Raw genomic sequence first — 25,674 nt, 5'->3', positions numbered from 1 at the left:
CTTTCCCCCATCCATTTAAATCTTTGGTAAACAAAGATGTATTAATTTTAAATTTGAAGTTAATAACTGACTAAGTATAAATTACCATTTGCGGAAGAGTTCTAAATTTCTAACACTTTGTGTATGTGGTAGTCCTGAAAGGCCTGGCTCTAACCTTTAATTGATAGTTGGTTTATTATTGTCACATGTACTGAGATATAATGAAAAACTTAGTTTTGCATGCCATCCATACAGATCAATCCAAAACATAAGTACATCAAGGTAATACAAAGGGAAAGGCAATAACAAAATGCAGAATATAGTGTTACAGTTACTGTTACAAAGTGCAGTGCAGGTAGACAAATAAGGTGCAAAGGCCATGATGAGGTAGATTGAGAGATTTTCATCTTTATTGTACAAGAGGTCCACTCACAAGTCTTATAATAGCAGGATAGAAGCTGTCCTTGAGCTTAATGCTGCGCATTTTCAAGCTTTTGTATCTTTTGCCTGATGGAAGGGGGGAGAAGAGAGAATGACTGGGGTGGGAGGGGTCTTTGATTATGTTGGCTGTTTTCCCGAGGCAGTGGAAAGTGTAGACAGACTCAATGGAGAAGACATTGCTCTTCCAGTCCTTTACTCCTCAATCAGCTGAGATAGTTTGCCTTCCCTATTAGTTCCTTTAAAAATCTGGAAGGCTTTAATATCTCTTCTTGTCCAGTGATCTATATATGAAAAAAATCCTGATGAACACTTCATTTTTTTTATTCCCTTAGCCCATGTACTTACATACTAACTGCAGAAAGCTAGACCTTCATTTCTTTATATAATGCTGCAAGTGCAGCAAAATAATGCCTGAGAGTGGGTTAAATGAGACATATGTCTTACATATGCTGTTGCTATGCTTTTAGGGTCAGTACCAAGTTCCACTGTCAAATGTATGAGACAGTACCATCTCCAGAGCACTCCCTTGTCTGAATTTGAATATGCTGTCACTGACTTGGTGTGTCTAAATTGACTTCACTGTCTGATACTTCTGAGGAAAGGTACCAGATATTTAGGGGAGGTGGGGAAGAAGTAACCAAAGAAGAATATGGCAAACCATGTACATAGAGAAGTAAAATTGATGTTAAAACTGTGGACAATATGGTTCATTTAAATGTAACCACAGAAATAACACACTAGTGAGTTGATAATGAAATAATTGGAGGCCATGACGATCCTCTTGTCTGTACTTCAGGTTTAGATACCCCAATTTCAATCTTTACAATAATCTCCCTCCAGCGAAATATAAATTGGTGAGGCAGATAAGATATCTTTATTAGTCACATGTACATCGAAACACACGGTGAAATGCATCTTTTTGCATAGTGTTCTGGGGGTAGCCTGCAAGTGTCACCACGCTTCCGGCGCCAACATAGCATGCCCACAACTTCCTAACCTGTACGTCTTTGGAATGTGGGAGGAAACTGGAGTACCCAGAGGAAACCCACGCAGACGCAGGGAGAACGTACAAACTCCTTACAGACAGTGGCTGTAATTGAACACAGGTTGCTGGCATGGTAAAGCGTTACGTTAACCGCTACACTACCGTGCCTGCCCTTAAATGGGTGGAGGCAACACATTGCTGCCTTGGAGGGCCTTGGAGCATGTGTGAAGATCCCTCGTATCTTACACATTTTCTCACTGCATTATGCATCAAAAGGGGGTTAAACATTTGTGAAAACAGGTCACATGCTCCCTAGTGTGTCCTTTGTTATTGGCTCAGCTCTGAAATTCGGCCAGCTTACCCTTATACTTGCTTTTGTGTTGGTGCTGCTGATGTCACAGTTGGCTTGGTGCCCTTAAAGATGTTAGCAGTCCACACAAAGACCAGTTGTGACTTTAAAAGAGCCGGAAGGAGTCTGGAGCTGTAGATATAATAGCACAAGCGAATGCAAAAGGGAGACTAGGCAGAAGAATCACCTCAAACTCAAAATGCACTGAGTCTTTATATCTTTTAGATGCAAAGAAAATGCTTTATTCAGTAGTTATAAAACATTGTTTACTTAAGTATCTTGGGAGTGAACAAGTGATTCCATAGAATTATACATTTACAATGGGAGCACATCCTAAGTGAGAAGACCTGCAAATACTTGTGTTGAGACTAGGTAGTTCATTTCAATATTCTAAAAGCTTATAAGGACAAAATCTAGGCTCACAACATCATTTTACTAAAGTATTGTGAGGGATGGCTCTTTGGATACATAAACACCCCCAAGTATTGATTGACAGAACAAATATAGTCATGACCACGTTTGATGTGCTAAGTGACAAGATAACCAATCAGGAACCTCCCTTGATCACACTCTGGAGTTGGAGACACTCTGGAGTTTGTCTCCGTCATGGTGGTGCAAAGTATCTTTCTCAATTTCTAATGCCCTGGTTCCAATGCGTAGAACTTCATCTCTTGTTTCTTAGAATCAATGGATGTCACATTTCACTCTCAGTGTAGTCATGGTTGGGTTTCAATGTGATTCAATTAATCTTGCCCTGTTGTCGGTACCAGGGGCCAATGTATATGAGAATGTTTCATTTGCTTTGCCACATTATTGTCTTATCAGTCTCCAAAGCATATCTCTTAAGTGGCCTGCGAGCACATAGCCTGCTTCCTTCACAGACAATGCTGTTTGTTTATGCAGCTCTTCTTGTAGCTTTGAAACCAGTTACTACATGTAAACTAGAAGTAGTTTGAAGATTGGTTCTTGCTTGTATTAATTAAATCAATTGTTACTATAACTATATAGCCTCTGACTATGTCTTATTTCTCCCTAACAGCAGTTTTCAACACTCGCCCATGATGTCTGCACCACACTGCAAATGCCTTGGAATTGAATGTCAAACTCCATTGGGAGTTCACAAGGGATAATGAGCAGTGAAGGACCAGATTGTTTTATGGCTGTAAGTACCTAGAAGATAGCAGGTGAATGGTAGCTTCGATGATCCATCCTATTTTATGTTGTGATTCAGTGAATTAAAAAGTGCATGAACTTTGAGAGCACCTTTGCTTTATAGGAAAATAGATTTGCCAAATATTCTTCATGTACTTTGCCCCTTTAAGAGATGTAGGCAGTTGGATCCATAACTAGTTTCTAATTGGTTGAAAATATGTTCTGTTGCCAGTACCTGCTTAACTGGTGTTGCGACAGAGTTGGGCAACATTTCAATGATTTGTTGAGTTCCTGGCAGCGTGTTGTTCACCATGTCTCTCTTTTCTCCCCTGACTCCTGTCATCATTGCAGTGGTTTGCATTTGTGTCGTTGCTTGGAGGTGGAATATGGGGAAAATGAAGAGAGAAAGAAATATTGCTAGTGAAGGGAGAACCAGCTCCATCCGCTGGGCAGATGAAGACTTGCAAGATGAGACAGAGCCCAGCATGGAAGAGAGCGGTAAGGTAAAAGGAATGTTTGAGTGCCAATTTTATCATGATACTGATGCTGAAATTGGTCTTTGAAGAGGTGGAACACTGGTGGACCAGTTAGATTATGGCAATCATCATCTCAAATCCACACAAATGCCATGATTCAATCCTTAAAAAAATTAAAAACAAGGATTTTTTTTTGACGCAGTCTCAGCAGGTTTTTGGGGAAGTGGATTTCAAAGGCCCTCAACTGTTTGTTTGAAGATGTACTTTCTGATTACATCACTGAATAGGTCAGCTCAGCTTTTATTACTGAGACTCACCAGAGTAAATAGTATTTGTCTACCTATACTGTCAACTCCTTTGGTGACCTTAAACATATAAATTAGCTGACCTCTTAATCTTCTATATTCAAGGCAATATGAGCTTTTTCTGTACCATGTAAAACTTATAATTTAACTCCTCTACCCCAGTGTCATTCTTTTGAATTTTACCGTGGTCCTTCCAAGGGGGGAGAAAAATGTAATTCCTGGGTGCTATTTAAAGCTATTTCGTCTATTCAATTAATCTGCAATGAACTTTCTCTGAACTTGAATGTACTATCTTAAGTTCTTTTATTGGTAGACTGTACGAATATGGAATTCTCCTTGGATCTCTTGGCCTAAAAATCATCTACACAACTTGAAAACAAACAATGCAGTTTAAAATTGGCCTGCTTCAGAGTTTAACAATATTGTGCCCATTTCTGGATGATTTAGCATCCATTGGGAAACTCAACTCCTAACCCTCAGGTTGGATTTTATTTGTCTCAGCGCCTTTTTGCTGGTGTCCCTTTAAGAGCTGTCTGCAGAGATAACAAGTGCTGTTCTAAATGCTGACAGCTTGAGAGAACTTGCAGTATATGAGTAGGGAATGCCATGCTGAAACCTATACTGTGGGCATTAACACGGTGTTACACAGCGAAGCCCAGTAATGCTGTCTTGTATTCCTCACAACTGAAAATCTCAATGTTCATGCAGTTTTCACAAACAGTATTAGGGTGAGCCATAACACTGGGTAGTAAAGCAATTTCATGCTCCTTATCTCAGAAATAGGGTTCCTCTAAAGATGTATCACTGTTTAATGTCTGTAAAGTAAAAAGCTTGTAATTATGTGGTGTTCCAGTCATGTTGGTTGAGGAATAACTACTTTATAAGCAGGCAATAGCAACCTTGGATTAAGACAGTATCTTTACCATAGTAAACCTCGTAAGAACTTCACAGGAGCCTCATCAAATTTAACAATTTAACGTGATTTAATCTGGTAAAAGAATTGTGGTGGAGTTGATGATCATGTAAGAAAATAAGTTGCAGGACTACAGGAAAATGAAAAGAGAAAATTGGATTGATGAGATTGCTCTGCTGTGAGCTGACACGGACCTGATGGGTAGAATGACCTTCTGTGTCAGAGTAATAAGTGAATTCTAACAATCCCTGGATAGAGAAACTTCTCTTGAATTCCATTTTGGATTTATTGTTCATATCTCTTACTTAGAACATCTTAACTTGATCATCCCCGCCAGTAAAATCATCCTTTCCACATATATCCTGTCAAACACTTTGATAATCTTAAAGATCTATATCGGGCTGCCACTAAGTCACCTTGCAGAGGAAAGGACCCCCAATTCAATATTTCCTAATATTTATATCTCTTTGTCCTGATATAATTCTTCTAAATGTTTTATATACTGTACATTTAGAATGCCTCTGTATGTTTGTTATAATTTGTAAGGGTAAATAAATAAAATTAATATTAAAGAATAGTCTTCTGGCTTTTTTGTGCATAGTGGATAGAGTGATTGCAGTAAGCCTTTTATATGTTGAATTTGCAACAAAAAAGGAAGTCATTCAGCCCATCTAGTCTATGCCAATATTTATATATCCTCTCATTCTCTTCATTTAACTCCATCAGCACACCCTCCCATTCCTTTCTCTCTCCTACATTTAGCTATGTTGCCCTTAAGTGGATCTATGCTATTCACCTCAACCACTCAAAATGGTAAGAAGTTCCACATTTCAATCACTTGGCATCAAGTTCAAGACTTACAAATGTATTTTAATGTATGCTTCACTGCTTTCAAGTGGTTTCTTCTGCTAAGGTTCACTTTGAAGAACTTGCTGCATGGTTTCTTGAAGTTGACTTTATCGCATAGTTCAGACTTGTGCCAGGCAGCTCTTTCCTCATAACTCAGCATTGTTCAATGTGAAGAGCACTCTGTCTCCCAAGCCATTATCCCTAAAGATTATAATGGGCACTTAACTTCTAGAGAGCTGAACACTTAGTTTTGTGGGGAAGATGAGAACTGACCAGAGCTGAGCTGGTTGTCTCAGCAGAAACTTCTGCAGAATCATAGTTACAATGATACAGCTTAGCAGGCCATTCATCCCATTGTGCTGAATCTTAGTTAGACCCATCCAATTAATTCCAGTCCCCATAGTCCAACATTTTGTTGTCTTTTAATTTTATATTCAGCTCCCTTGTTGAAATTATTATTGATTCGCCTTCCATCATCTTTTCAGATAGAGCATTTCAATGCTTGGAAAAAAAAATACTAATCTCCCCTTCTTTCCTGCCTCGAGTTTTCTTACTAGTTACGTTAATTGATTCTTAATTACTGACACTTTTGTCACTGGAAGCCAGTTTTCCTTATTTGCTCTATTAAAACTAAGGGTCATAAATGGGTGAACCAGGTACTTTCTGCTTCCACAATATATTTGGAGTTGACCTGTTATAACACTATTGTCACTACCACCACCATCCCATCTTCACCCCCCAAACTCCACCACCCATACAGTACGTCTGCCTCCCCTCACCTCAGGATCACCTATGGACCTGCTGAGCTTGGAACTGACAGATTCAACAGGTCCAAGCCTGCAAATTGCAGTGAGACACCTGTTTGCTTCTTGTAACTGGCTGCTGACATTCAAAATGCTGTCTGAAGCTGAATTTGGCTTGTGCCTTGGCTTGGCCAACAGAAAGAACCAATCCCACTGAAACTGCTTGGTTTGTATGATTAGGGAAGTAAGTTTTTGAGGCCCCAGAAATGTGGGCTGAATTACAAGTTTCTGACACCATGAACTTATTTGAATTTATTATCAAGGGCCTTATCGTTATCCAATCATTTCCAAGTTTTCTGACACATTCCCATAAGCCAGCATGATGATCTGTGTGAATTGATTTCTGGAACTTAAGGTAATGTTGTAAGCATGAAATTCGATGGAGTCTAGAGTTGGGAGGAGAAAACTAGGAAGTGAAATAATGGAATGCAAATGTTCAAAGACAACCCTGGGCTTTGTGATTCCTCATTGGACATGTTGGTCTGCTCCATGGTCACACAAGGTGCTGCTCTTCCCTACTCTCTCCTCAAATTGTCCATGGGATCAACTGTAGCAGTTTTCTGCCATGCTCCTAATTAATGACCTACCCAGATCAAGAAAGATGAATTTACTGGATACGTTCACCTATATCCTGATATCCATTTTACCAAAATCCAGGACAACTTTGTGCTGTCATATGCAGAATGATCAAAGTGGGTTTTGTTATCTGGATGCCAGATTAGTGCAGTTCTGTAACTTGAATGGACTTTGCAATAATAAAGACATTCTGGGGAATCTTGGTCAGTAATGGGTGTTACATTATTTGCCACATGCATGTAGACAATAGTACCTTGCTTGTCTTTGTACATCCAATGTGGTGTCAACAGTTAAATATGAAAGCCTATTAATATCAAAGTGATCGAGGAAGTTGCAAGCACATGTCCTAATGCCCAGAAATTAAATTGAAGCCAATTTCCTGACAGCTGCTGCTTTCACTTCATTTATCCTCCCATTCCCTCCTGAACCCACATACTCTTACATCTTAAGAGTCAGCCCTAATCTCAGGGCTGTGTTAACATGGATGTTTACCAGGGGATGGAGAGCAGTCAACATAGGACCTCCTTTTCAAAAAGGCAATATGGTAAATGCACGTGATTACAGTGCAGTTAGCTTAACAGATTTGTGGTTGATCTTAAATTTGTGTGAAAGTTTTTGAATGCGAGTCAGTTATCCATTTTACATTGGTACAGATTTTTATTTTTATTGACATAAATTTTCTGCATTCTGGATCATAAGAGATGGAAGATCCTCTAATTGGAGTGGCCAGTGATTCTGAAGTAAGTATGCCCTGGACTGAAATTTAATTGATGTGTAATGCTCAGTGTTTTAAACACATCTGATTTTTGTTTATGTACCAGTCCCCAAATAAATGCATAATTTAATGTGATTCCATTTAACCTGCTAAACAATTCTTTGTTCTTGTGTTCTTTACTTTCCAGCTGAAGAACATATTGAAACAGATGTTGAAGTACAACATATCCCATTTTCTATGAAGCATTATCCAGAGAAGGAAATGATTCGCAGAGCCAATGAGTTTTATCAACTGATGAATAAGAGGAGGAGTGTCCGCTTCTTCAGCAAGGAAATGGTACCAAGGGAGGTGATTGAGAGCATCATCAGGACAGCAGGTAGCAAACAGGTCATTTTACTTTCATCTCTTATAGGAGTAGGAAAATCAGCAGAACTCTGGAGTTGAATGAATTAACATTGATAGGAATTCTTTGATCAGGTTTTGCTCTCTCTCTAACAGAGTTAATGTTTCGGGCAAAGACCTTTCATTAGAATTGAGAAAAACTCAGGAAAACCATTTAAGAATGCAGAGTAAAGTGGAGAGGACAAAAGATAAAATGGAAAGGCCTGAGATAGGGTGGAAGACAGAATGAATACAGGAAATAATGTGGAAGGTAATAAAAACCAGAGCAGATGAAAGTGCCAAAAATACACAAGAAGCCAGGCCACATCTATTGAGAGAGAAATCAAATTAATGTTTCAGGCATGGATCTTTCATTAGAGCCAAGAATTGAGAAAATATGGAGGAAATGGTTTAAAAACATTGTGAAATTGGGAGGGGACAAGGGACGTAAAGGAAAGGTTTGGGATAGGGTGATAGGCAGAAGAGTATAATTAAAAATAGGAGTGAATGTGGAAGGAAACAAAAATCCAGAGTAGCTGAAAAAGTAAAATGATTATCTGAAATTACCAAAGGAATTAAGATAAGATACCTTTATTAGTCACATGTACATCGAAACACACAGTGAAATACATCATTTGGGGAAGTATGTTCTGGGGTCAGCCCCCAAGTGTCACCACACTTCCGGCGCCAACATAGCATGCCCACAACTTCCTAACCTGTACGTCTTTGGAATGTGGGAGGAAACCAGAGCACCCTAGAAATACAAGGGATCCTGCAAATGCTGGAATCTGGAGCAACACACAGAAAGTGCTGGAGGAACTCAGCAGGTCAGGCAGCATCTATGGCGGGAAATAAATAGTCGACGTTTCAGGTCGAGACCCTTCATCAGGACTTGGAAATCGACAATAAACAATGCTGCTTGTTAGAAATTTTTGAACTCGTTGTTGAGTATGGAAGACTATAATGTACTCAGTCAGAGGATAAGTTGTTCTTAAGTTTCATTGGATTAAATGGGATGCTGAGGACACAGGAGTCAGTGTGGAAAGGAGATGGAAGGTTAAACTAACAAATGATTGGCAGTTTGAGGACCCGATTGCTTATGGAATGGAGATGTTCTGAAAACTATTTGGTGTCTCCAGTATAGTGAAGACTACATTGTGACCTCCTGAGTTCCCTTCCTGGCTTTCAGGGTTAGCTGATAATATTAACATTTCTTCCTCCTCCCTCCTGATACACCATCCACTCCTTTTTAGGTCAGCTGTTGTAAAACCAACTCTTGAACGTTGTTGCTGTATTCTGTCCAACATCCCTTCCCGTTCCAGTTCTTGAACCAGGTGGCATGTCCTGAAACTGTGCTCATCTTTCCCGGAGTTCTTTGTTTCCCATCAGATTTTTTCCTTTGCCATGGTATCAAAATGGTTTAATTCAAAGATATAAATTGCATCCCATAAGATTGTGATTATCATAACCCCCCCCCCCACATCATTCTCTTTGACCTGTTGCAGCAATCTTTGCCATTCTTAACCCTCAAATGAGCTTAGAAACATATCTGTTCTATCACATGGGCCATTTATTTCCATTTTGTAACACCATGGCCTATTTCAGCTTATCTGCTGCTTATTCTATTCTGTCAGCAGGGAATTGTTCATCCTATTCCTGGTTCAGACTGCAAACCTGGGGCGTGGAGTCATCATCTTTGCCTTTGATACTGTGAGTTAGAACCAGCCCAGCACACTTCTGCCCAGCCTTTCATTTTTCACAAGCTTAAGCTCATTCTTCTGCCCATATCCAGATATCCATCATCCTGTGTTTGCTGACCTGCACCAACTCTGGGTTAAGCACAAGTTTAATTTTAAAATGATCATTGTTTTCATGTCTCCCCATGGTTTCTATCTCTGTAAAGTCCTTCCCCATTGAAAGCCTTCAGGAACTTTGCACTCCTCCGATTCTGGCCTCTTGCAAACTTCCAATTTTGATCATTCCACGATTGGTGGTTTCACCATCATCTTCTAAAACCATGACCTCTGGAATTTGCTCCCCAAGTCTCTAAGCCACCTCCTCAAAATTACCTCTTGAAGCTTTAGTCATCTGTTCTAATATCCCAACATATGGCTCAGTGTCAGATTTTGAATGATATTAAAGACACTATATGGAATTTTTTGTAGTTGCCAGAAGTGTGATGCAAGTATGTGAACTGAGCTTCTGATAAAATAGTGCCAGCGGTAGGCAAGCAGCTCTACCAAATCACCAGATGACACTGATTTACTTGTAGGTCAACCCCACCCCCACACTCTACACCCCCAGGTTGGCGATCTGAACCAGGAATAGAATGGACATTTCTCCGCTGACAGAGTAGAATGGGTCATTTGGAGATTCATTTGAAGGGACAAACTCATTGGAGGTGAAAAATATCAGTTCAGTTTTCTTTGTACAGATGCCAAGAGCTTTGAATGTCTGTGGAATTATTAATCTAATTTAAGATCAAACCAAGCATTTAAGAACAAGAATCAGGGCAAAACACACTTTTCAGAATGTTTCATAGCAATGTTCAATAACATAAATGTTTGACCACTCTCAAACAGACTCTCCACATAACAACAGGACTGTAGAGAGTGATTTTTTTTTACAAAAGAGGTTTAAGTAGAATGGAGCACTGACTAATGAATTAATTTCTTTGAGGCTGTGGGACCACTGGATGCTGAGCACTTCAAAAAAGTTTACATGCCCAGAGCTGCAGACCAGAAAGAAAACTGAAAGAAACCCTTTTAAATCAAGGGCAGTGTTTATAAACTAGAACTGTTTCCAGGGGTTGGCTGATTTGTGGAGAGAACAGAACTAAGGAGCAGGGAATCAGCATGAGAGTTATGGGAAAAGCAACAACATAACTAGTGGCAATATGAAAAACATTAAGTCAGGAAAACTCTTTCCAATAATAACAACAACAGCTTGTATTTATGTAGCAGGTTTCACATATTAAAAACACACCTCTGACACCTCAAAGGAGACATTAAGTAGCATTTGACACCATGTTTTCATGGGCTAAAGGGTCAGGAACTATAGAACAGAGACATAAAAGAACAGGAAACTTTTTTTTAACAGCGAGTTGTTATGATGTAATGTGTACCAGCTGAAAGGGTGATGAAAGCAAATTCAGCAGTAACGGGGAAGAAGGAGTTGCAGAAAATACTTAAAGGAAACTTTTTCCAGATTTTGGAAAGGCAAGCAGTAGCACTAATTGGATAGGTCAAAGATATTTTGGGTATAGTTGGCCTCCTTTCTGCTTTAATATTCCATGACTTAATCCAGATATGGTCAACAGTAGCCTTGCATTATAAGACCTATTTTCCTGTTTCCTTAAAGGCACTGCTCCAAGTGGAGCACACACAGAACCCTGGACCTTTGTAGTCATACAAGACCAGGAAATGAAGCATGAAATTCGAAAAATAATTGAGGAGGAGGAAGAAATTAACTATTTGAAGAGAATGGGAAAGAAATGGGTCTCTGACTTAAAGAAATTGAGGTAAGTTCAATCAGAGGATGAGTTAAAAGCAAAATATTACAGATGCTGGACATCTGAAATAGAAGAGGAAATGCTGGGTAATCCTCATCAAGTCAGAAAGCATCTGTAGAGAAGGTTAATGTTTAAGGTCAGAACGACAAGGTACTCAAGGGTTAATATAAAAATTCAACTGATCTTAACCTTTAACTGTTGGCTGACTTTAAGGTGCCAGTTAAAGGGGAGGAAAAGGCTTGCATTTATATAACACTTCTCATGATCTCAGGTGCCCCAAATTTCTCTGCATTAGTGAACTGCTTTCAAAGTGTAGTCACATTTCCAATGCAGGGAAAATGACACCTAATTTACATATCTTAAATTTCCAAGGTCAACAATGAAATAAATGAAGTAATCTTTTTTTTGAAATGGCTGGAGTCATATCACACACCAAGGAAGATGGTTGCAATTGTTGGTTGTGAATCATCCCAGCCCCATACATCTCTGTAGGTGTTCCTCAGGACAGTGTCCTAGACCCAACTATCTTCACCTGCTTCATCTATATCATTCTTTCTATCATAAGGATGTTCAATTTCATTAAGCCCCCTAAGAATGTTATGTTTCAATAAGAAATTCTCATTCTTCTAAACTTCAATGATTACAGACTTAACCTGTTTAACCTTTCCTCATAAGGCAATCCCTCCATGCCTAGGATTATCCTAGTGAACCTTCTCTGAACTGCCACCAGTGATAAAGATATCTTTCCTTAAATAAAGAGTCCAAAACTATTCGTACTATTCTAGATGTGGACCCATTAGTGCATTTTATGTTTGTAGTAAGACTTCCCTATCTTAATATTCCAACCCCCGTAAAGCCTTCCTAATTACTTGCTGCATGTGTATACGAGCTTTCTGTTTCATGCACGAGGGTGCTCAGATCCTTTTGTGTTCAGATTTCTGCAATATTTGTCTGTTGAGATAATAATCTGTTTTATCATTCTTCCTTCGCTTCACAATTTCCCACATTGTACTCCATTTGCCATCTTTTGTCCACTCACTTAACTCATCAATTTTCTTGGTATGCTGTTTACATCCTTCTCACAGTGTGCCTTCCTGCCCACTTTTGTATCATCCACAAATTTGGCTGCAGTATATTTGGTTCCTTCCTCTAAATCATTAATAAAAACTGTAAACAGTTACATTCCCAACACTGATGTCCATGACACCCCAACCTGAAAATGACACCCTCATCCCAACTTGCTAATTAGCCAATCCAATGTCTGTGTTAAATCATTTATTCACTTTCCTGGCTGCTGTTTGAGGGCCAACATATATCATCTTTCCCTTGCTTTTTTTTTAAATTTCTACTCAAATGGACTCCACCTCTAGGACTAGATCATCTGTCACAACTACTCATTTCACTACCTCTTCTACCCGACCTGTCCTTCAAAATCAAATGTCTGAGTATTGAGTTCCTGCTTTATTGGTATTGGTTTACTATTGTCACTTGTACCAAAATACAGTGAAAAACTTGTCTTGCATACCGATCGTACAGGTCAATTCATTACACAGTGTAGTTACACTGAGTTAGTACAGAGTGCATTGAGATAGTACAGGTAAAAACAATAACAGTAAAATGTCACAGCTACAGAGGAAGTGCAGTGCAGGTAGACAATAAGGTGCAAGGTCACAACAAGGTAGATTGCGAGGTCAAGACTCCATCTCATCATATAAGGTTCCATTCAGTAGTCTTATCACAGTGGGGTAGAAGCTGTCCTTGAGCCTGATCATATGTGCCCTCAGGCTCCTGTATCTTCTGCCTGATGGGAGAGAAGAGAAGAGAGAGTGACCCAGGTGGGTGGAGCCTTTCATTACGCTGGCTGCTTCAAGGCAGCGAGAGGTAAAGAGTCCACGGAGGGGAGGCTGGTTTCTGTGATGCGCTGGGCTGCGTCCACAACTCTCTGCAGTTTCTTGCAGTCCTGGGCAGAGCAGTTGCCATACCAATCTGTGATCCAGATAGGATGCTTTCTATGGTGCATCGATAAAAGTCGGTGAGTGTCAAAGGGGATATACCGAATTTCTTTAATCTCCTTGTAATCATGTCTCCATAATGACTATCAGTTCATCCCTGTTTCTCTGCACTGTTAGTTCATTGATTTTGTTTCAGATACTATGTGCATTTAGATATAGAGCTTCTAATCTTGTCTATTTACCACCATTCCTTACATTAATCCTGTTGTTTAGCTCTGTTGTGGTTCTATTTGCTTCTCACCCATCTTTCTCCCACCTTTTGCTTTCTTTATTTTGTCTTTTGTTTCTATCCTTTCACCCCCCCCCCCCCCCCCGACCCTCTAATTCCCTGCCCAGGTACACAATCCCCCAAAATACCAGCAATCAGCTCAAGGTGATAACTCTCAGTTCTACCAGACTATAGCCCATCCGGTTTGTGTAGGTCACACCTTTCCCAGAACTGGTCCCATTGCCCCAGAAATCTAAAGCCTGCCCCCTCAGGGGAAATAATGTTGGAATAATCCTGGTGAGCTGCTCTATTACAATGCATTCTGTACATCATACACATTACAGACAATGCACCAGTTGTTTAGGCACTGTATATTCAGTTTCTTAGCAGAGGCATCAATCAGGGAAGTTGCTTATTTCCTGATGATGCTTGCTGCTAGAGGGCATCTACCTGTGGTTATTGGTGCTACCATTCAGCAGGAAGTCCTTTGCTTTTATTTGCTATTCCTAATTTCTATCCATAAATAGAAATTTGAACCCTAAGCCATGGCTTTAGATAATCATGTCTTCAATACTGCAAATAATACTAGGAAACTATTTAAAATGCACGATTACTGTTTTTTTTGTTGTAGGACAAACTGGATTAAAGAGTACCTGGATACTGCACCTTATCTTATATTGATATTTAAGCAAACTTATGGAATCCTATCCACTGGTAGGAGGACCCATTATTACAATGAGATTAGTGTTTCAATTTCCTGTGGAATTCTTCTAGCAGCTCTGCAGGTAATCAAACTTTTACTATTGAGACAAAATCCTACTTTTAATTTTTGATTCCAGGCTCAAAGTTGATGATCTCAGTGTCATTCAGAGCTCTGTCCTATTGCACTCTTGTAACACAAGGAAAGAGTAGCAACTGCATTCACAGAAAGCTGCAAATAGCAAATTAAATAACAGCCAGATCACTTACTTCAATGAAATTGATCTCAGAAAAGACCTCCATTTAGCTTTGCATCTAAAGGACAGCAGATTTTCAGTGCAGTACCACCTCAAAACTCTACTGTAAAAGCAACCTGTATTTTATACTCCTGCATTTGGAATAGGACTCTCTCAGAAGTTAAAATATCACATCAGTGAGTCATAGTGAGGAACCATACAGAGCAACACCACATCAATAATACCAGTCTGTTGTTGAAGTGAATTCTACTGAAACGAAATGCAAAGTTGATCTTAAGCCCTAAGCTGATGATGAAAATTCATGTGAAATTTTAAAAATGCATTTGTTTTATCGCCTCCCCATCCAGAATGCTGGTCTAGTGACAGTCACCTCAACTCCTTTGAACTGTGGTCCTCGTGTGCGTGAAATCCTTAAACGCCCAGTGAATGAAAAGCTGCTGCTGCTGCTACCGGTTGGGTACCCAGCAAAAGACGCCACTGTACCAGACTTAAAACGCAAGTCATTGGATGAGATTATGGTGTTTGTTTAACTTTTTGAAATAACTCAATGTCTGTAGATTAATGCTTGCCTAAATCCACCGCTCACAGTACTTCAATGACTGCCTTGTCCTACACAAACCTTCCAATAACTGGACAGAATGTAATCAAAAATCACAATAATGAGCATAAAGCTACCTTTGCCCAATACTGGGATTTTAGTGCAACTTGGGCAACCTCCCAAAGTAGGAAACCTGGTCAGTTGAAAAACACGATGCTGGAGGAACTCAGCAGGCCAGGCAGCATCCATGGAGAAAAGCAGGTGGTCAACGTTTCAGGTCAGGACCCTTCTTCAAATGTTGACCGCCTGCTTTTCTCCACAGATGCTGCCTGGCCTGCTGAGTTCCTCCAGCATCATTGTGTTTTTCATCTAGATTCCAGCATCTGTAGTCCTTTGTTTCTCTAAACCTAGTCAGTTGTCCAAAATCCAAGTACTTGGAAAATGTGACACCCAGTTCAAAGTCCCTTTATTGGGAATCTTGTACTCATCTCAGTTCCCAATATTTGGAATGTCAAAATAGCATTATATTCCCAAATTCCAATACTGGGAATATAGCACAATCCTCAAAACAGTATTTTTTTTAAAAAGTAATTATTTTGATTAAAATTCATAAGAGTTCAAATTGACTCAGTGGAGGCTACCTACATAAGTATGCCTACTATTTCTGTCCTGTTTGGAGATTCCAGGACATTCATGCATCCAGAATTATGATCTATGCAAGAAGTCCCTCTGGTTACTCAGATTCAAGATCAGAAATCACAGCCGTGTATATAGCAGGCTGAAGAATGCATATTCCTGGAAAAGGTAATCTGTTACCACAGGAAGTTTTAGAGAACAGGAAGTGGGCAGTCATCCTACAATGCAGGAATTGAAAGGAATATTCCCTGTGTGGCACACTCAATAATCAGTGCTGAATACCAAAATGGATGATGCTACCCCAGGAAACTGCAGTCTAGAATACATCCATCATGTAGCAAAAGGAATGCACAAGAGACCCAGCACTGTATAACTGTAGTGATTGGGGAATGCAACAATCAGAGGGATAAACAAGCATTCATACTGATGCAGCAATGAGTCCTGCATGATGCCTTATTTCACTGGTGCCAGCTTAAAGGACATTAAGAGACTGAAGAGCATTTTGAGGGGGAAATGAGAATAGCCAGAAGTCATGGTCCATGAGGGAATGGATGACGCAGGATCGATTTAGTGAAGTCAGAGTTTCAGGTGCACAGAAGAACATAAAGAGCACAACCTCAATGGTAGTAATCCCTGTATTAATGCAAGTGCCATACACCACTGACCATTGGAACAGTAGGATAAAACTAGTTAAGACAATTGTGGAATTGGTTCAGGAAGGAAGTCTTCTGATTTTCCATCCTGAGGTAGAGGTCCTGATCAAGTTGGAAGAGTTGCACCTCAAAGCTGCGATCATTGTCCTTGTGTGAAGATAAACTCGTGCTGTGGTGAAGAGTTTAAACAAATAAGCAACATGATAAAGTATCAATGAGGAAAATCAAAGTGCATTAAGGATCAGGACAGCCAAACAACATGAATAGATAATAGTTTTAATATAGAGTCAGAGCAGTACAGCATGGATACAGGCCCTTCAGCCCAATGAGTCCACACCGATCACATTGTCCACCTAGCTAGTGCTAATTTCCTTTGTTTGGACCATATCCCTCCAGGATCCTCCCCTCCATGTACCTATCCAAGTGCTTTTTAAATGATACTGTTGTACCTGCCTCAATCACTTATTCTGGCAGCTCATTCCATATACTTACTACTCTCTACATGAAAAAGTTGCCCCTCTGGTCTCTTAAATCTGAATCCAAATGCCCAATTCACCATGGACTCCATGCATCTTAATCTTCTGGGTGAGCCTCCCATGAGGGACCTTGTCAAACACCTTACTAAAATCCACATCGACAACATCCACAGCTCTACCTTTATCAATCATCCTCGTCAAAAAACTCTTATCAAGTTAGTAAGGCACAACTTGCCCTGTAAAAAGCCATGTTGACTATCCCTAATTAGGCTATGGTTTTCTAAATGCTCATAAATCCTACCCCTAAGAATCCTCTCCAATAACTTTCCTACCACTGATGTGAGACTCACCAGTCTATAGTTACCAGGATTATCCCTGTTTTCCTTCTTGAATAATGCAATATTAGCTATTTGCCAGTCCTCCAGGACCTCACCTGTTGCTAGAGAGAGGACATGAAGATATTGGTCAAGGCCCCAGCAATCTCATTTCTTGCCTCTCTCAATAACCTGGAGTATATCCCATCTGGCCCTGGGGACATCCACCTTAATGCTCTAAGAGACCCAACATGACCTCCTCCTATATCTCAAATAGCATGCTCCATGCTGATCTCGCTATCCTCCATGTCCTTTTCCTTGGTAAATACTGATGCAAAGTACTCATTAAGGACCTTACCCCACATCCTCTGCTTCTAAGCACATGTTCCCTTCTTTATCCTTGAATGGTCCTACCCTCTCCCTAGTTATTGTCTTGCTCTTGATGCATGTATAGAATGCCTTGGAATTCTTTATAATCCTCAAATGCTCTGTTTGATCCTAGCTTCCTAAGTTTTACATACTTTTCCGTTTTCTTCTCGACTATATTCACCACCTCTCTCGACATCCAAGGTTCTCTTACTTTGCCATCCTTGTCCTTCCTTCTTACTGGAACATAACTGTCCTGTACTCTGTGCAGTTGGTCTTTAAACACCCTTCACGTCAGATGTAGACTTGCCCAAAAACAGCTGTTTCCAATTAATTCTCCTAGTTCCTGCATAATGCTCTCGTAATTTGCCCTTCTCTAATTTAATACTCTCCTGCAAGGTCTATACTTATCCTTATCTATAGCTATCTTAAAACTTAAGGAGTTGTGGTCACTGTTCCCTAAATGTTCTCCCACTGAAAGGTTAGTCACCTGTCCAGTCTCATTACCGAACACCAGGTCCAGTACAGCCCCTCCTCTCATTGGACTATTTGCATATTGATTTAAGAAACCCTCCTGGATGCACCAAACAAATTCTGCCCTGTGTAAACCTCTTGCACTAAGGAGGTCCCAGTTTATATTAGGGAAGTTGAAGTCTCCCATGACAACAATCCTATTAGTTTTAAACCTTTCCCTAATCTGCCTGCATATCTGTTCCTCAATGTCCTGGTGGCTATTGGGGGAATCTGTAGTGTAATCCCATCAGAGTGATTGCACCTTTCTTATTTTTGAGTTCTACCCCTATAGACTCAGTAGACGAGCCCGCCATTATGTCCCCTCTGAGTGCTGCTGTGATATTGTTCCTGATTAGCAGTGAAACTTTCTTTCCCCCCCCCCCCCTCTTTTTACCTCCCGCTATCTTTTCTAAAATATTAAAACTCTGGAACATTAAACACCCATTCCTGTCCCTTTCTCAACAGAATCTGTTATGGCCACAACATCATAGTTCCATGTACTGATCCATGCTCTAAATTTATCACCCTTACCCATAATACTCCTAGCATTTAAATACACACACTTCAAACTGTCTATTACATTGCACCTGCCTGATTTTACTAGCCCTGACATCTACCTTCCTCTCAATCCCTCCACTTTCTGACCCAGTGCTCGGTTCCCATCCCCCTGCCAAACTAGTTTAAACTCTCTCAAGTACCCTAGTGAACCTCCTGACCAGGATATTGGTTCCCCTCCAGTTGACATGCAACCCATCCTACTCATACAGGTCACCGCTGCCCCAGAAGAGGTTCCAATGATCCAAGAACCTGAAACCCTGCCCCCCTGCACCAGTTCCTCAGCCACTCATTCTGCTGTTCTATCATTCCATTCCTGCCCTGACTAGCCCTTGGCACCAGGTATAATCCAGAGATTAGAGATTACTACTTTGGAGGTTCTGTTCTTCAGTCTTTTTCCTAACTCCCCATACTCACTGCACAGGACCTTTTCCCCCTTTCTACCCATGTCATTGGTACCAACATGCACCACGACCTCTGGCTGCTCACCCTCCTCCCCCGAGAATATTCTGCAGCTGCTCTGAGACATCCTTGACCCTAGCATCTGGGAGGCAAAACACCAGCCTGGTATCTCTTTCACAGCCACAAAATCTCCTGTCTGTCCCCCTCACTATTGAGTTTCCTATCACTATTGCTCTGCCTGACTTTACCCTTCTCTGCTGAGCCACAGAGCCAGCCACAGTGCCACTGACTTGGCTGCTGCAGCTGTGCCCTGATTGGATACTGCTGGGGAGGGGAGGACTTAAGGGGTATACTTGTTGCTGAAGCATATGGCCACAGGGGAACCCTGTACTGACTGCTTACTCCCCTTACTTCTCCTGATGGTCACCCATCTATCTGAAGCCTCTACCCTGGGTGTGACTACCTCAGTAAAAGTCTCATCTATGAGGTTTTCAGCTTCCCAAATAGCCTGGAGTACATCCAACTCCATCTCTATTTCCATTTCCTTGACCTGGTCTGTCAGGAGCTGTAACTAGATGCACTTCCTGCAGATGTAGTCATCAGGGAGACTGCAAGGTTCCCTGACATCCCACATCTCACAGGAGGAATATTCCATTGCCCTGACTGCCATCCTGCATACACTGAATCAAGGACTAAGGATTTATAGACAACAAAATAAAGACCTTACCCGTGCCTTACCAAAACCTTTCTTTTTAAGAAAAAAAGGCTGCTTGCACTTCCCTCACCTAGGGCACTTGCTCAGCCTCTTCTCACCAAAGGCCCAGCCCCTACACTAACACTAAACTACTCCAACAATGGCTGCTCTACTTAACCTTATCTTCTTTTTATTGGCTGCTGCCGATTAGCCAATTATTACTAACAATAAGCAAGTGTGCCTCTCGTTCTAAGTCAATGAACTCAAGGGGAAGGATTGTGAACAATATTTTACTCGCCACAAGATATTCAGGAAAGATGGGGAAGGAATAAACAGGAAGCTGTTGCAGCACTGAAATATTCAATTGCACTCAATTAAGGAGTTATTATGCTACCAAGTATAAATTATAGATCCCAAATAGTGGGAAGGTAAGAGGAGCAAATTTGCAGGACAATTAGGTAAAGAGCCACAGAGTATTGATAATCCAGGATCTTCATTTATCCTATTATTAGCAGGGATATTAGCAAGTGAAGGGCAAAAAGGGAGAGGAATGCAAGTATATGTTCAGTAGATCTTTTGTGATCGTTGTGCTTCTAGCCCAATGAGGATGAAGGCAGTGTTGGACCTAGTTCTGGGGCTGGAGAGAACAAAGCATGTTTCAGAGGGAGACCATCTGGACAACAGTAGTGATTTTAATATAATCAGGTTTAGAACAGTTGTTGAAAAAGACAAAGGATGGTTGAGTGTAAAATTACCTCATTGGAAAAGGACCAACTTCAGCAAGTTACAAAGGGGTCTGGCCTGGGAGGATTGAAATCACAAATTGGTAGGTAAAACCTTAATTGAACAATAGAAAGCCTTCAGTGGAGATAGTTCTTGTATGCATTCCTAGAAGAAGGGTAGGAAGGGCATCCAAACCCAGAGCTCTCTAAATGACTAAACATAAGAAGGTGAAAATGAAAGCAAGAAAGAAGGCTCACAGCAAATATAAAGTTCATAATATAGTATAGAACCAAGCTGAGTAAACAGTATAGAGAGATGATCTAAAAAGGGAAGAGGAGAGATATAGAGAAAGAGTATTTAAAGAGTACTAGTGGAAAGGGAACTAAATAGCCTCATGCAAACACGTGAATAATAGGAGCTCAGGTGGACCTGAAAGGACGTTGGCCCAGAGGACCATGCAGGGTGAACCAGGGCAGGGATGAACAGAGCGAAGGGGCAACTAAGCAAGGAATGTACAACAGTAATCAGCTGCAGGGTGAAGCAGGGAGAGCAGGGTGATTGGAAGAGGACCGGGCAATGTGTAGAGGGTGCGGATGTTGCATGGTGAAGCAGAAACTGATGTGGGTAAATGGGATTAGCATAGAGAAGTGCAAGGGCAGCATAGACATGATGGGCTGAAGGGCCTGTTTCTGGACTCTATGATGCTATGACTCTATGACTGAACTGAGAGGGGAAAGATTTAAAAGCGACCTGAGGGGCAACTTCTTCATGCAGAGGGTGGTGCATATAGGGAACGAGCTACCAGAGAAACTAGTTGAGGAAAGTACAATAACAACATCTTAAAAAAAAATTTGGATAAGTACATGGATAGGAAAGGTTTAGAGGGATATGGGCCAAATGTGGGCAAATGAGACAAGCTTAGGTGGGAACCTGGTCAGCCTGGATGAGCTGGGCCAAATGGCTTGTTTCCATGCTGTATTACTCCATGAATCTATGTGTTCCTGGAAGAAGGGTACGAAGGGCATCCAATCCAGAGCTCTCTCAATGACTAAAGATAAGAAGGTGAAAATGAAACCAAGAAAGAAGGATCAGAGCAAATATAAAGTCCATAATACAGTAGAGAACCACGCTGAATATAAAGAGTTGAGAGGCGATCTCAAAAGGGAAGAGCAGAGCTATAGAGAAAGAGTATTAGTGGAGAGCATTGGGGGGTGCGAAACAGACTTATGTAAACACATGAATCAGGGTAATTGATGATGCGACTGATGAGGGAAGCAGAAGAAGATATTTTGTACAACAAGGATTATAGCTGAGGTACAAATGAAAATTTTGCCTTGTTTGTCTTTAGAGAAAAGAATGTTGATAATGTCACAGGAAAGGTGGAGGCAGCAGTGATATTGTACACCATAAAAATAAAGTGGAGTTACTTAAATGTTTGCTGGACCTTGGAAGCAGAAAATTTCCTCCGTCTGGATAGGATGCTCTGAGGTTGTGAGCAACTAACGATGGAAACTGTAGAAGTCCTGGCCACAATCTTCCAATCCTCCTCAGAGGTGGGGATGGTGCCAGAAGACGAGAGGATTGCAAACATTACACCCCAATGTGAAGAAGGGGAATGGCGACAGAGTTTAGAAAACCTTTGGAGACAATAATCTGGGAGCAAATGAATTGTCATTTGGAATAATGTGGGATAATAAATAAAAGCTGGTGTAGATTTATTAAAGGCAAATCATTCTTGACTAAATTGATTCAGATCTTTGATAAAGCAATGAAGAGGATTGATGAGGGACAAAAGGAACCGTGGAAGTATGGATACAGAATGGGTTAAGGGATGAAGAGCCAAAAAGTGAACAATTCAAAAGTTGCAGATGATCCAACTCCCGTGTGTAAAGAGTGAAGATGTTGATTGATTTAAAGAGGACATCAATAGACTGGCAAAATGACCAGTCACCTGGCAAATGAACTTTATGCAGAAAAGTGTGAAGTGATACATTTGGACTAAAAAGGTGACAAATGCACAAATAAACTAAATGGCACAATTTTAAAGGGTAGCAGCAACAGAGCGACCTATATTGTATCCACACAAATCTTTCAAATTGACAGAAGGCTGTTAACAAAGCACTTGGATCACTATTTTTCACAGAGGAACCAACAACATAGGCAAGGGCACTGCTAAATCTTTACAGAAGGCTGGTTAGTTTTGAATTTAGGTCTGGGTATCACATTTTAGGGTGGGTGTAGAAAAAACATTATGGACTTAGGTCTCAGGGTGTTACATCCAAGGCTGCCGCTGACAGAAAGTGGGAAAGTACTGTGAGGGGAGGGGGTACATAGAAGTGTCAAAATAATAAAATAATGCGAGATTGGGCAATGAAGTGTCAGAGTGAGAATAATACAGGGAAAGATGAAATACTTCACTTTGATACAAGAACAGAAAAGCTGATTTTTTTGTTTTAGAAACTATATGTTAGTATTCTTGGAAATTTTTGGACTCTTGTAGCTGGATCAGGAGAATTAACATGCAGCTATAACAAACAAGAAGGAAAACAAAATGTATTTTATCTTTATTGCAAAAATGTTGAAGTATAACAGTAAGTCAGAAGCCTTGTTGTAATTAAATGGGGACTTGGGTGATACCATACTAGCAGTGTCATGTATATCTTTGGTCTCCTCACCAACAAAAGTGGTTCACTTGATTGACTCTCAAAAATCTCAAGCGGAGAGATGGAGTGGGAAGCACATGTTGAGATATGACAGTATCATTTATCCCTATAAGCTCAGAACATGGATAAATATAGAAACTAAGTACAGAAAATAGAAACTTGTACACTTTCTCTACTTGCAGTTGTACCTACTGTTACAGAACTTCTCAATAAGATATTTTACAGAGTAATTATTCTTTGCATTAGAAAATACTTGTTAATAAATTTATTTTCATAACACAATTAAAATGGCTTTAATTAATATGGCTATTTATTTGTAAAGTTCACTTAAATATATAGAATAAGTAACCTTACATTTATTTAGCATGATTAGGAAAATTAGTACATGTCAAAACAGTTCGGAACCAATGAAATGCTTTTAGACTATGGTCACTATTATCAATGTAGGTGCACGGTAGCAAATTTATACGTAGCAAGATTTCATGAATGGTAATAAAATAAATGATCGTAAAATTCGTTAAAGTTGATGTTAGTTGAAGGTCAAATAATGCCCAGGATGGTAAGGACAACTGTTCAGACTACAGCCTCAGGATCTTTTGTGTCCACCACAGAGTGTACGCGCCTCAATTTAATGCCTTATCTGAAAGGCAGCCTCTCTGACCCAAGTCTTAGACTTAAACACGTGACTTCCTGATGGAGAGATGAGAGTGCTACCTTTGGGCCAAGTCTGAGACAGTAAGTATCACATTTCAAGGACAGATTTTAAGGTCTGATTTGGTAAAATGATGTGATTGCTGAGCTACTTTGATTCCTGTTTTCATGATTAATTTACAGATTTAATAATTTTAAAAAAGGTTACGTTAACATATTTTGCAACTGTTCTCTGAATTTAGTCTGGGCCAGTGCATAAATGCATGTGTTTGTACAGGAGCTCAGTAGTTGAAACATATCTCCAGTGTACTCCACAACAAGGAATGGATCTGTGTATTGGTCTGGCTCGTAATAATTGTCTGTAATTCTTGAAATGAGGTAAAACAGAACATACGGCATCCACAGCACAATAAAGGTGCTGGAAATGGAGAATAATAAAATGATGGACTTCCTTCTACTCTGCATCTCGGGATCATTGCTGTTCTGGTGCTTCTGTCGAGCTTGCAGTGCCCTGCGGGTTTGATTAGCTGTCACAATGTGCTTCACAGTCAGAGCATTGAGCAATAAAATTACAAGATAAGGCAACAGTGGGGTTAAAATTGTATCAAGCCAGTCAAATGAGATCCATTCTGCTGAGGTGTAATAGTTTGGTTTGAAATAAGCACCCCAATCCACATTGTTAAATGTAAAGACAGGTTGAAAAGCAAAGTACAGGGGGATATTTTTGAAGCACAACACAACACACACAGTTGCTACAACCACGGCTGCCATTTTGTACCTGCAGTACTTCTTTCTGATATCTTGACAGCAAATGAGGACAAAGCGATCGAAAGTGAAAGCAACTGTCAACCAGACCGAGCTGTCGATAGTTATGTAGTTGATAACCTCATTGACACTCGCAATAGAAGTGTAGTGTATGAATGAAAATGGTAAATAGTAACCCAGAACATAATAGATTATCACGTTGGAAATTATGACCAGTAGATCAGTCATTGTCATACCCACCAGATAAAGCGTGATTCCCTTGCAAAGACCACAGCCTCCTCGTAAAAGAATGGCACTTGTCAGAATGTTCGCTATAAAGCAAAGAGGAAAATTCAACAATAATTACACAAAATGTTCAGCTCAGGAACAGGACATTTACTGCAACAGGTTTTTGCTCCAAAAGTGCTTCCTCCCATATTACATCATCTCACCCTATCAGCAGATCTTTCAATTCCTTTTTCCCTCAAGTGCCAGTAAACGATGAACCATGAATATGTGTGGGTGTGAGAAGACCCAGAGCTGGAAAGGAAGAAAATTCCGCTGTTAAACCATTACATGTTGAATACATTGAAACTGATGCTTGGAAAAAGAACAAAATCCATTTAGTTCACCTTCGAACTTCCTGCTGGTTAAATGCTACAACAACAATGGAAATGTTGGATCAGAATCAGATTTATTATCACTGATATATATCGTGAAATTTGTTGTTTGGCGCCAGCAGTACAGAGCAAGACATAAAAATTACCATAAGTCACAAAAATAAATAAATAAAGTGCAAAAGAGGAATAACAAGGTAGTGTTCATGGACCGTTCAGAAATCTGATGGCGGAGGGGAAGAAGCTGTTCCTGAAATGTTGAGTGTGGGTCTTCAGGCTCCTATGCTACATCCCCAATGGTAGTAACGTGAAGAGGGAATGTCCCGGGTGGTGAGGGCTCTTAATGATGGATGCCATCTTCTTGAGGCACCACCTGTTGAAGATGTCCTCGACGGTAGGGAGGGTTGTACCCATGATGGAGCTGGTTGAGTCTACGATCCTCTGCAGCCTCTTGCGAACCTGTATTTTGAAGTCTCTATACCAGGCGGTGATGCAACCCATCAGAATGCTCTCCACCG

The 25,674-nt window shown here is 40.4% G+C and overlaps 1 protein-coding gene across 2 annotated transcripts; it reads left to right on the top strand.

Moving 5' to 3' along the window:
• Positions 1–2,794: 2,794 nt before the first annotated feature.
• Positions 2,795–24,227, top strand: iyd (iodotyrosine deiodinase). Of its 2 annotated transcripts, XM_052011663.1 has the most exons (6): positions 2,795–2,916; positions 3,258–3,404; positions 7,731–7,919; positions 11,285–11,444; positions 14,287–14,440; positions 14,959–24,227. In XM_052011663.1, the coding sequence occupies exons 2-6, from the start codon at positions 3,293–3,295 to the stop codon at positions 15,139–15,141; spliced, it is 798 nt and encodes a 265-aa protein (XP_051867623.1). In that variant the 5' UTR covers positions 2,795–2,916; positions 3,258–3,292; the 3' UTR covers positions 15,142–24,227. The 2 variants fall into 2 exon arrangements, with proteins under 2 accessions (XP_051867623.1, XP_051867622.1); XM_052011662.1 differs by lacking the exon at positions 2,795–2,916 and having other exon boundaries at positions 3,214–3,404.
• Positions 24,228–25,674: the final 1,447 nt, after the last annotated feature.

This window comes from Pristis pectinata, chromosome 3 (genome assembly GCF_009764475.1).
Source record: "Pristis pectinata isolate sPriPec2 chromosome 3, sPriPec2.1.pri, whole genome shotgun sequence".
Classification (NCBI taxonomy): domain Eukaryota; kingdom Metazoa; phylum Chordata; class Chondrichthyes; order Rhinopristiformes; family Pristidae; genus Pristis; species Pristis pectinata.
Note: the sequence above shows the minus strand (reverse complement) of the source record. Positions and strands in the feature narration are given on the sequence as shown.